Source organism: Parasteatoda tepidariorum, chromosome 2 (assembly GCF_982258835.1).
Source record: "Parasteatoda tepidariorum strain Cologne lab strain chromosome 2, Ptep-v5.0, whole genome shotgun sequence".
NCBI lineage: Eukaryota > Metazoa > Arthropoda > Arachnida > Araneae > Theridiidae > Parasteatoda > Parasteatoda tepidariorum.
In genome coordinates this window covers 63324333-63336946 of record NC_141756.1, presented here as the reverse complement: position 1 = coordinate 63336946, position 12614 = coordinate 63324333, and the positions used below count along the sequence as shown (strand labels likewise).

Below are 12614 nucleotides of genomic sequence, written 5' to 3'. Positions count from 1 at the left end.
ATCTGATAATTTATGTTTTTTCCATCATATAAACGGACAATTTTAACATAACGTTAATTACAATTAAACTAGGACTGCAAATAAACAACCTATAAATGAAAGAGAAGTATGAATGAGAAACAAAGTGTTTTTCAGTATAAAAAATAATGCAGCATTTGGGTGTCGACCGTGCAATTTAATAATAATAATAAAATATCGAACTATACTCATGGTTACCACAAAGAGAAAATTTATAGAACACTTCGTATAATTATTCCCGCCATTTTAATAATAAATACATTAATAATATTAAAGTATTTATCTCTAAATATAAGTCATCACTTCATTTTCATCTTTTAATAAATTCTAAAAAAAAAATTGCTTTTTTTAAATATAATATTTAGTATAAAGTTGATTAAAAAAGAAATTACAACACATGTGCCCTGCTTTAGAATGAATTTGAGAATAATATCGCAAATTAAATCAGTAAATATTATGGTGATGGATTACAATGATTTAATGTAAAGCTGAAATTAATTGTCATGCAACAACTAACATGACAGTGATGAATGAAAAAAAGGCCAGTTCATATTACATACCTAATAATATGTTATGAGGGACCACACAGAATGAGTTAAAGACAGACATACATGCATACATTTTTACAATTACAAATCATTAAAAATATCATAATAAAAATATATAGAATTATGGACAAAACAGCTACTTTCTGGGATAACCTTATTTTCAAAATCTAAGATATTTTATCAGTATATTTTGTTTATTCCTGTAATGGATTATATGAGATTGCTAAATTACAAACTTGATTAATCTGTTTTGTTTTCTTTTGGGAAAGATAAGGTGATATGCTATAGTTGTCAAGCGAAAAGAAGATATTTTTAATAATATGAATACCAAAAATATGCCATCATAGATACACAGACCTGCTAACCTCAGAAATTAAAGTCTCAGACTTTTATAACCACTGTTTAGTGTAATAACAATTATTTTAAATTTGAATTTTTTAAACTTAAAATTTATAGAATGTTAATCTATTGTTTCAAAACAGACTGATTGACCAATTTGGTATTTTTAAAGAAATATTTGACAAAATTTCTTTAAACATATTTTTTTTCTGGTTCGCTTCCACAATCAAAAAATTCTCCTAGAGTTTTTTTTGGCGAACACATCTTTTACCAAAATTTCTGCTCTTATCATCAGTTACTAAAACGTCTATGAAAACAGTTTAAAAAAAATGGAAAGGTTACTCAAACAAATTAGCTATTTCAGCATAAATTGAAATATCACTCTTATAAAAGAAATCTGTATTTATAAACAGTTTTTATATTTTTTTATGACTTAGACTTTTTTAAACAAAAGATTTAAAAACAAAAAACAATGTCACTATTCTGGTGGTAAGAGATGCAGGTTGTTTGAAAAGTTAGTACACTTACAAAGTTAGTACCGATTAGTACACTTGACAAGAAAAAAAAAGTTTAAGGAAATGATCTGGTGGTCCACGATCCTGAAATTAAACTTAAAAGCAAGAGACTGAAGTCAAGGGCCTGAGAATAGGCAGATCAGATCTGATAATAGTGTATAGGATATTAAAATTTATTTATAATTAGCTCTAAGATCTTTAATATAGAAATTTTACAAAATCATTATGATAACCTGCATTACTTCTCAGTACCGAAGTAAACAAATGCCTAAAACAAAAATAAGAGAGAAAATCTATTTTTACGTACAAACACTAGAACACAGATTAATAAGATAATTAGGTTAAACCAGGTAAAATATCTATCACATCATAAATACAACCAGACTTTACAATAAGAAACAGAATAAGGAAATGAACTGAAATGACATTTATGGATTAAAAACGAACATAAACAGATGAAATTTTTATAATTCTTTTATAAATATACAAAATTAAAGAAAACATAAACAGCACCAAAAGTTATATAAATGAATCTCTGTATCTTTCTAAATTGGTTTCTATGATCTGATGTGCTAAAATTCTGACCTAGTAATCCTTTCATTTTTTTTTCTACTTTATATCACTTATCTAAATTATGAGCAGTATTAAAAACAAAAAAGAACTTCCTAAGTCATGATGTTAACTTTTATCAACCAGGATCTGAGCAACTGCTGTGAGCAATAACAGCAGGGATTGAGTTTGATTTTTCACCTAACAAGTTGGTTACTGCTGCGAGTAAAACTGTTATATCATCAGGCTTGCCTCCTATAAAAATAACAAAGAATATAATTTTACAGCTGCCAACATGAAAAAACAAACAAACAATAGATTTAAGAAATAATATAAATTTCATAATTATTAAGCAATATTCTATATTTTTTTACTAAAAAATGCATATCACACTATTAACTATAAATTTCTGCAATATTTTCCATTTATGAACAATTAATATTAAATGAACTTGAATCTATGAATAACTAATCTATAAATGAACTATCTAAATGAATTTATAACATTAAATGAACTTGAATCCGAAATGTTTTTTCTTATGTCTATATTTTTGAACTCATAATTTTGAACAGTAATATGCATTCAATTTGTCATAGATGGTTGAAATATTTTTTTATTATATAATTCAAATAAAGTTATATATATATATATAATAGTAAATCTTCAAACTGATGAGGTTGGAAGATTTATGAATAAGGTCTATCAATGAGGTTTGGCGTATTATGTTACAGTAATACTTATTTAAATATTCAAGCAAGCAATAAACCGTGTAAGAATTCTATTACAATAGGGATTTTTCCAGAAACTTACACAATTTAGGGTATTATAGGGATTAGTTCTCTGTCTCACACATAATAAGATTATAAATTAAAATGTTTGTTTTTATCTTTTCATCAGATTAGGAGAAATGGCATCCAATTTGATAGATTATTTTTATAAATTTAAAACAATGACACACAATTAATATATTTTGAAGAGTTTTTTAAATATATTTTTACTTTGATTAAAAAACACAAAACAGGATTTTAGATATTAATTAATTATTTTAAAGTAAACTATGAAAAGTAAAAGATGTATTTCAAAAATTGAAAAGATAACAGTGACATAAATTAACAGTCTAAAAAGGCCACTGGCATGATTTTGTGAAAAAATGTAAAAATCATACCAAAATGAGGTATGTAATAATTGCAGGTTTATTTTTCAGAATTAAATGATGATTAAAAGCATATGAAACATTTTCTCTTTTATCTGATCTAATGAGTGAGATCTATCAGGCATTACAAAGCTAAGTAATAAAAATAAAAAATACTTTTAAATTTACACTATTATTTATTTAAAAAAAATTTAATAACAAATAATAAAATTATATAATTTTAACCTGACAAAATTTAATTTTATTCCATAGCTTCTCATTTATTTCCGTACTTTCGAGCTATTAACAAAGAGATAAGACATTAAAAATACTCCTGAGTTAAAGCTGCTATTTTAACTTTCAATGTAACATTTGAAGAAAAAAAAATAATAATTATGATTAGTGCTGAAATATAACACATATAAAAACAGAGAGAAAATTACCCATGACATTTATTCCATTTTCTCGAGCTCTTTTGGAAAAAGGTGACATATAAGTGGCATCAAAAGCTAATCTATGAGCTTGAAACGCTAAAGTATTAACCATCTTCTGCATGTTTTCTAAATTGTGATCCTATAATAAAGAGTAAATTAAAATCTGGGGCAATAAGTAGCAAATTAAAATTCACATGCAAAAAAATTTGTTTGTTAATATAATAACCTTAATATTACCAACTCGAAGGGAAACACTAAAATTTCATGAGGTGAAAAATCAAATATTTTTTACAATTCAGTCAAAATAATAAAAGTACTGGTCTTTTAAAAATTGTATAAAATGTATTTTTTCTACAAAAATTATTTTAAATAACATCAATATCCCAATTTTTTCATTTGATTTTGTCTTTTGCTGAGTTAAATTTTGATAATAAATTCTTCTGCATTGCTATCTTCTTTTTTCAAACTCCAGATGCATCAGTCTCTTATAATGCTTTTGATTTTTCCTAATCAGTACACACTAAAATATTATTGTCGACAGACTATCCATAAATATCAGTTCTGTTTACATTTGTACATTTAGCAAGTTCTTTCCTATATAATGAGCAGATATTCTTATCTAGATAAGCATCTTGCATGTCTACTTCTTTAAGAATGGATAATCCAAGTAATCCTTTTTTCAAACATAAGTTCTTTCCCATTAGCAAGCAGAGTAAAAAAAAAAAAAAAAAAAAAAAAAAAAAAAAAAACAATGCACACGATCTAAAAGTATATGCAATTCACAATATCCTGGGATAGCATAAAGACAATCAATTTTTTTCATGCATCAAATCAAATTAAATTATCATTATAAATATAAATCAAATCACATTAAATTAATCAAAATGATGGGATTAAAAATCAAATTAAATATGCTGGAATAGCCTGGATGGTAGGACATTGGACTCTAGTTCGTGAGAATGTTAGTTCGAATTTCGGTGACTGAAGAATCCTCGTATATTAAATGGTGATTGGTAAAACTTAAATCTGTCAGGGTTACTAAGTCCAGTTCCCATAACAAATCAATACCTCTGGAGGGTATACTGAATTGGTGACTGACCGTTTTCTGGTTCAGGTTAAAATTGTGATCTGTGGATGAATGAATGGAGTATGATTGGGTCCTTAATGTAAAACGGGCTATGACGTATGTAGCTGAAAATGTACTCTTGGCCATAGATGGCACCACTGAAAAAAATAAGAAATGCACCCTCTGCCTTAATTCATGACTTCAAGCGGGCTTGCTGGTATTAGCAAGTAGCATAAGTAAAAACATTAAATGTATAAATAATTTCTAAAACTGTCAGCCTTCTTTCAGAAAATATTCAAGAAATATAAATTTTCAACTTCAGTAATTACCACATATAAAATAAAATTATGAAAATAAAATATGTTTAACTAAGCAGTATTTATACCTACATTTACATTGCAAACATATATGCACGTACAATGAACAAATTAATTTTGTTAAAGAAATATTAAAAGCAAATGATGAACTTAAAATCTCATAGTATTTAAAACATTAACAGTAAAATCAAACATCTTCATTAAACCATATTCACAAATAGAATAAATTATTACTCTAAGTTTCGATAACTGTTGAACTATCACTGATTCAGGTAGATTGTCAAACAAACCATCAGTTGCTAGTAATATAAGATCACCTTCTTCCACAGGCAAAGATGATGTATCGGCAGTCTCAGGGCTATAAAAATATATGCAAATAAAATTTATCAGCAACTGATAATTAGTGAGGCTTTTTTTAATTTTTAATTTCAATCCTTGAGAGAGGATTGTGCTTTTTTCAAATAACAGTCGCTAAATTTTCATTGTAATCATATAAATAAAATTAAGAAAGACCTTTAATTTTTTTTAGCAGACCTTATTATTTTGACAAAAATAAATAATTTTATATAACTTATTAACTGTTGAATTATTAATTCAGAATTCCACAAACTTGTAGAACATTGGTTTTTAATTGATAAATGAAAAAGATACAGTGAAACCTTTCGGGAGAGACCACTCTCGGTTCTGCAGTAAAATGGTCGTTAAGGAAGGTTGATCCTTCTTAGGGGTTACCTCCGTTTTTATGGAAAAAATTCTGTACCTCCCAAAAGTGGTCGCAAATAGAGGAGGTCACTACACATAGGTAGTCTTTTCTTGAGGTTTCACTGATTTTGAAAAGAAAATATATTTTTCAAGTATAACATTGCACAAAAGGACACTATTCTAAAGTACACGACAGGTCATAAGGCAAAAGTATTTTTAAAAATCTTCAAAACAAATATAAAAAAAAGCATTAACATGATTGAAATGTACTTATTATTATTAACCACTTATTTTATTAATTAATTAATAATTTTTTTCTTCGAAATAGCAGTTATAATTGAAATGTATAATGAATGATACAACTAGATTAAAATACAGTCGCATAAATGGATAAAAACAAGTTCATTTGATGAGCTCACAAAGTAACATAACTGAAAGACACTTTAAAACTTGTTAAAAATGTCTTTTTGCAAATTAAAAATTTTGTAAGCAATTTTTCATAATTTACACACATTTCTAAAGTTTAAAGCTAATTAAAGAAATTAAAATAAATAGTCATTTAAGCTGTCCTAAAGATCTTATGTTAGAAATGCTTTGTTTGCTTTCAATTATAAAATTGCCCTTCTATCAATTTATAACAGCATATTAAAACAAAATCATATAACCTTTCTAAAATTTGCATCAGGGCAAAAAGAAAAAGGAAAAATTATAATTGGAATAATAATGACTTTAAAGAAATGAAAGATGATGCACTGTAATTAATAAATTACTATTCAAATTAGAATACTCAATAAATTATACGGTTGACAAACTATACACAACAAACTTTATATGAATTAAATTTATTTTTACAGCACTAGAGAAATAATTTTTAAAAGAAAATTTAACTTAAAGAAATAAGTTATTAAAAAGGGTGATTTAAGTTTTTAAATGGACTGCACACTTATCTATAGCAACATTAAATAAATAAAAATGAATAAAAGCTTTATCAAAATTAAAGGGCAAGCATGTGGGTCACCCTAGTAAAAATGCTTATGAGAAACACTATTTTTTTTCTTTAAAAAAAATTATCCAAAAGACTTAAATTAAATTAAAAATATAAGCTTTATTTCAAGCTATTCTATTTTTGATATTATAGTTAAGTTTAAAAGTACTTTTTAAACTTAAAATAAATCTGTAAAGAGTTAAGATAGTTTTTAAATATGATAATTTTCGTCTGAAAACTAAAACAAGAGAGAAAAGCATACCTGTCACTTAAAACATGCTCATTAATATTGGCTGGAGCTAAAGATAATTGGAAAGGTGTATTAAAATAATGTTGCTGTTCCTCAGATCTATAAACTATTTGTCCATTTCTCATCACTAAAAATCCACTATCCCCTATATTAGCAGTATACAACATTTGGTCTATTCTATTCAAAACTACAACACAGGCAGTGCTACTACCTAGAATTAAAAACAAATATTAAAGACTACCAAGAATTCAAGATAATATGAGCTTAATGAAAAAAAATTTACATAAGAAATATTATGCATTAATACAGACGGGAATTGAGTTTTAGCTTTAAAATTTTCTAATGAGACAAATAATATACCAGGATTTGAAAAGAACTATTTAATACACAGAAGTCTGCATAAATAAATTTAAGTGTGTAACTTTAAAAACATTAAAAATTAAAAGACTTATGGGCACAATTCATTATAATAAATAACTATTAAAATGAATAATATAATACAGTAGGGAACCGATTATCCGGAACGATCGGGACCATCGCTATTCCGGATAACTGATTTTTCCGGTTTTCTGAATCGCTACAAAAAGCTGTTTTTTTATTGTTAAACCCAACTAAAAAAAAAAAATTTTTTTTTGGAAATAATTTTAAAAAGAAGAAAAAACGATGAAGTAATACACTAATGATTATTTCCAAAATGATGGCAAGGTGAATATCTTTCAAAAAAGAAAGAAAAATCCAAAAATCTTATGAGGGAAATGTTTTTTTTTCTTTTAAAAATGGCGGGAAAATTTATCGAATTTCGTTCCGGTTTTCTGATTTCCGGATAACGGGTTCTGTACTGTAAAGGGATACATTATAATTATTACTGAAAGAAAAAAAAAATTCTAAATAAGTCAAAAACAAGCTGAGCTCTTATTTAAAGTGCTGCCAGTAAAGATGACAGCATATCTTATGATTGCCAGACAGTATGTTGAACATTTTTAAACAGAAAAGAAAAATCTCTTGAAAATGAGTGTTTTTAAATGTTTTTAGAATCTAAAATATTATAAAGGATGTTCATTTAAATCCAAGATTAAAGGATCCAAAAAGCATTTACACTTTTTATCGCCATTTTACTGTAACATAATTTTGAGAGGAAAATTACAATAGATAATGTAAAAGTAAAATAAAAACCTAATTTGAAAATTTTAAAAATCCTTAATAATCTTTTTCTTTTTTTTAAATTTATTATTCAAACTTTTTTGTATTGAAATAAAATTAGCTAGAATACAATTGAAAAAGGATGACGAAATATTAAAGGCATTCATTTTTCATATAGCATCTTCTACGAAGTAGTTTTGCATAAAACTATTAAACTTAAAACTTTAAAAACATACCTATTATCTGTTCCTTATTTTCCTTTAATTCATAATAACTAGCAGCTATAAGATGCCCAGGATTTCGAGGATTAAATCTGCCTGACGTTACTAATCTCTCACATGTTTCCATCAAGCTATAAGAAAACTTTGAAGGGTCTATCCCATAATTCCTCCATCCTCCTACACCATCTGCCACACCTTTGAAGAAAATATATTTTTCATTCATGTCATCAATAACAGATTGATTAAAGGATTTATTAACACATAATATAATCTTTATATAATATGTTTTCAAACTAATAAAGCAAAATGAAATGAACTAAAAAAGTAAGATTAGAAGTTAGACAGCCATTCTGGTGTCATCAATGGTAAGATATAGAATGTTTGTATGTATAAGGTTTTGAAAAGGTTTATAAGTTTAATAATTTTTAAGTGTTAAGCTTTATAATTTTTTTAAGGCATCAAAGAAAACCTCATTTCTTTTGGAAACAGGAGATTAAAAAAGAAATATTGCACAGATAATCAATAAATATACAAAGAATTTAACAATACTAAAAATCAAATCAATATTTTAATATTAGACATATATTTAATATTTAACAATTATTGATCAAGTCAATGTTTAATTTATTAAACAGTATATACATAGCCCCTGTTAATGTCCTTTACCAATTTGTATTAACTTGAATATATGCTGAAAAGATCTAAACATGTTTATTAAACAATCAGTTATGGATTAAATATTTATTTAAAAAAACATTTACATAAATTATTATATTTTAATGTTTCCAACAAAATATTTAAACTAATAACTTTTTTTCAGTCACGAATGATATATTTCATTATAAATAGGAATAATTAAACAATATGAAGAATGTGAAAAAAATAGATCAGGGCACTTTATCTAGTTATGCTTAATTCAAACCATTAAGTTGATGCTTAATTATCTTAATTATTTTTCACTCATTTATAGATATTGTATAAAACACATTATTTAAGTATACAAGAACTTATTTGTGATTAAAGGCTGAAATTCAATCTAGTAATTCATTATTTTCAGATGTTGTAAGTATTCAAAGTAATAACCTAATAAGAAATATTTCTAGCTAAAAAGAGATATTAGCCTTACAAGCTAATAAGAAATATTTCTAGTAAAATTTAATGTGTTTACAAAAATTTGGCAATGAACAGACAATTTTCAATCGAGAAATGTTAATAATATTTTTATTATATTTTGAAATCTTGCATAGTTAAAATGCCTAACTGAATATTTGAGTTATATTTTAGTTATTAACATAAATATAAAGTAGACTGTCACAATACTAATATTATGAAATATTTTCATAATAAATTAAATTAATTTACTATACATTTATGCAAAATTGCAAAAAAAAATTTTTTTTTAATACAACTAAAACATGAATTAAAAAAAAAAAAAAGAGTTGTTTTCATATACTGTTAACATTCTTTTAATTTTAACAAATTTTCTAGAATGGGTAGATAATTTTAGATTTCACTCAACTATTGGGGGTTATTTCCTTATCGTGATCTGGGGTGTCCAAGCACCAAATAGATTTTAAAGGTGAAAATTTTAAAAAAATAAACCGTGCAGAGGTTTGCCTGGAGGTGGCTGCGATGTATACTTTGAGTCGATTCCCTTCTAAGAATTATATTAGTTTCTAGCGAGCCACTGCCAGAAGTTGCCACAACTTGGTGATTATTTTGTCTTAGATTAGGTGATTAATTTACCTTGCATTTAAACAATGAATCAAGTCACTTTCTTTTGAATTATTAAAAATTAAGGGATATCTGCCACAGCAACTACAATCACAAACGTGCCTAATAGATTCTAAACTTGCAAATATTTTTTAAAAATAACAGATTCATGTTTGCCTGGGGGTGGCTACAAGTTATAGCTTTGGAGTTGGCCCTTTTTTTTGACTTTTTATTTTAATTTCTTGCAGGCCATGCCCGGAAGTTGCCAAGATTTGGCGATTACTTGCCAAGATCACGATATGGGAATCTTTCCAAATATTATTATTATTATATTATTAAATCACCATTTCCGATATATCCACCATAATTCTGAGAGAAAGATAAACTCTTTCCTTCCATAAAATGCCATCAATAACTATGTGTACAATATACATCAAGGTACTACATTTAGAATATTTAATAAATTGATCTGATAAATTACCAATATTTTTATTAAACTTATTTTGAAATAAGAGGCAGAAATAACAATTTAATCGAAAATTTATCACCTATCAAAATCACAAAATATCAAATATCTGTTAATGTTAAAGTGACCGATGCAATGATTATGTAACAAAGGATTTATGACGGAGAGAAATAACATATATTTTTTATTTATTTTTATAGAATTTGCAGCGTTCTCTAAGCAAAACTTTCAGAAGTTAAAAAATAAGATTAAGCAATGTATAGTGAAGAATATTAATTTAATAAGTGTGCAAATTTAAATATAATATCGACATTATCTAAGTTTGAAGGTCACGGTTGATTACGAAATTAATTTCAACTCAAATTCTAAGCTTTATTCAATAAATTTTTTCATGCATTTACACACAGTTTAAACAAATATTATTAAATTGTTTACCTAGGACATCAGCTGTTTTGTATCTGGCAAAAAAACTTGCATCATCGCCGTATCGTCCTTTACTTAAAAGCGCTGAAAATCTAGATGAAACTTTAGGAAATCCACAAGCTACAGCAAGAAGTCTAAAATCTCGTTCTCTTTTTCGATTTACAGCTGCTTCTGTACTACTTGAATAATTATATACACCACTAATCAAAGCACGCGTTAAATACCTACCACAAATGATAACAGACTGCATTCTTTCCAAAAAGATTTTACCATTTCTGTTACTAGTTATTAAATTTAAAACCTCATTCTGTAATAATGTTTCTTAGGTTAAATTGACCTCCGTCATTAATTGTTCCCATTTTACAAGAAAGTGGTAAATAGACCAGAAATCAATTATTTATTTACCATCGGATAATATCAACACACAACAGAATTAACCTTAACTGGGTTAATTCGAAAATGTCCCTTACCGATACACACCAAATATTTTCCAACTATTGAGTTTGATTCATTTCTTACTTTTCAATATTTTACGTACGAAAACTGTTTAAAAAGTTTTAGTGCAAAGGGGTAATGTTATTTTTCTGAAAACAGTTGGATTTTTGTATGCACCACGTGGTACTCATGGAAATTAGAGATGCGCATTAAATTTTTACTTAACTTATTTTTTAAGTTTTAATAGCTTGTGGAAATAATTAATTAACAATTTTATGATATTTTTATAGCTGAACTCGCTAATTTAATGAAAGTGGTAGTTTTCTTTAAATAGAAACTCTAAAACTGAAAGTGAAACTAAAAATGGGTATGGTTTCTTTTCACTGGTGCGTTTTCTCTCGTCTTGGCAGCAGTTATGTTCATATCTTACTGAATGATGAAAATCTAACACTTATCTTAAAATATGAATTTATAATATTAAGTAAAAGTATCTTGTATTAAAATTAAAGACCTTTTGTTTAAGGCATCAATTTTGCTGCTAAAATCTAACCCCGACTGCTTCAAAAATACAACCAATCAAGTGCTTCCTAAATAAAAGGAGTTTTTGGACAGATGAGGAATTCTGTTTCTTGCCGCTAAGGATGAAGATTGTTACTAAGAGATTAATAACGTAAATTATATATAAAATGAAGCAAATGAGTAATATTTTCTTTTATTTTCATCAAATTTTTTTAATTACTCTTTTAATTGACTTAAAAATCGGAACAAATTGTGTAAAATTACTTTGAATTAGGAATTTTTACCTAGTAATGAGTCATTTTCAAAGTATCACAATATAACTAATTATTTATTATTACTAGTTTCAGTAATTGCATTACTTGTACTAGTAAAAACTTATCACAGTATTTCAACCATAGTGATAATAAGTTATTTTCAGTTATATATTCTTCGTACAATAAGATTTAATGGTTAAATAAAATTTATTTATTATTTAATAGTTAATAATGGTAGTTAATAGTTTCATTTGTTAATTTTTTTACTGGAATAAAATAAAAGAGAAATTTATAAAGATCTTATTCACAGCTGCAAGTACATAAAACCCTAAATTAGATAAATATCCAAAGAAAACATGAAAAGAATACAGAAAACAAAAAAGTAAAATTATTATTAAGAAAATATTATTAATAAAAAATAAACATTATTATTTAAAATTATGAATGCAAAATAAGAATTAAAAAAATAAATAAATAAAAATTTTTAATTTGGCAATGAAAAGTTAAAAAAAATAAATAAATAAATAATAATTTTTTTTTATTAACTTACATGATTATATCTGTAAAAATTAATGCTTTTCTATATTA

The 12614-nt window shown here is 25.8% G+C and overlaps 1 protein-coding gene across 1 annotated transcript; it reads right to left on the bottom strand.

The window, feature by feature from the left end:
- Positions 1–1318: 1318 nt before the first annotated feature.
- Positions 1319–11438, bottom strand: LOC107441373 (protein phosphatase PTC7 homolog). The gene is made up of 6 exons (XM_016054607.4): positions 10831–11438; positions 8232–8411; positions 6868–7066; positions 5153–5276; positions 3545–3674; positions 1319–2224 (listed from the first exon to the last, which is right to left on the bottom strand). The coding sequence occupies exons 1-6, from the start codon at positions 11066–11068 to the stop codon at positions 2109–2111; spliced, it is 987 nt and encodes a 328-aa protein (XP_015910093.1). The 5' UTR covers positions 11069–11438; the 3' UTR covers positions 1319–2108.
- Between the last annotated feature and the right edge of the window lie 1176 nt (positions 11439–12614).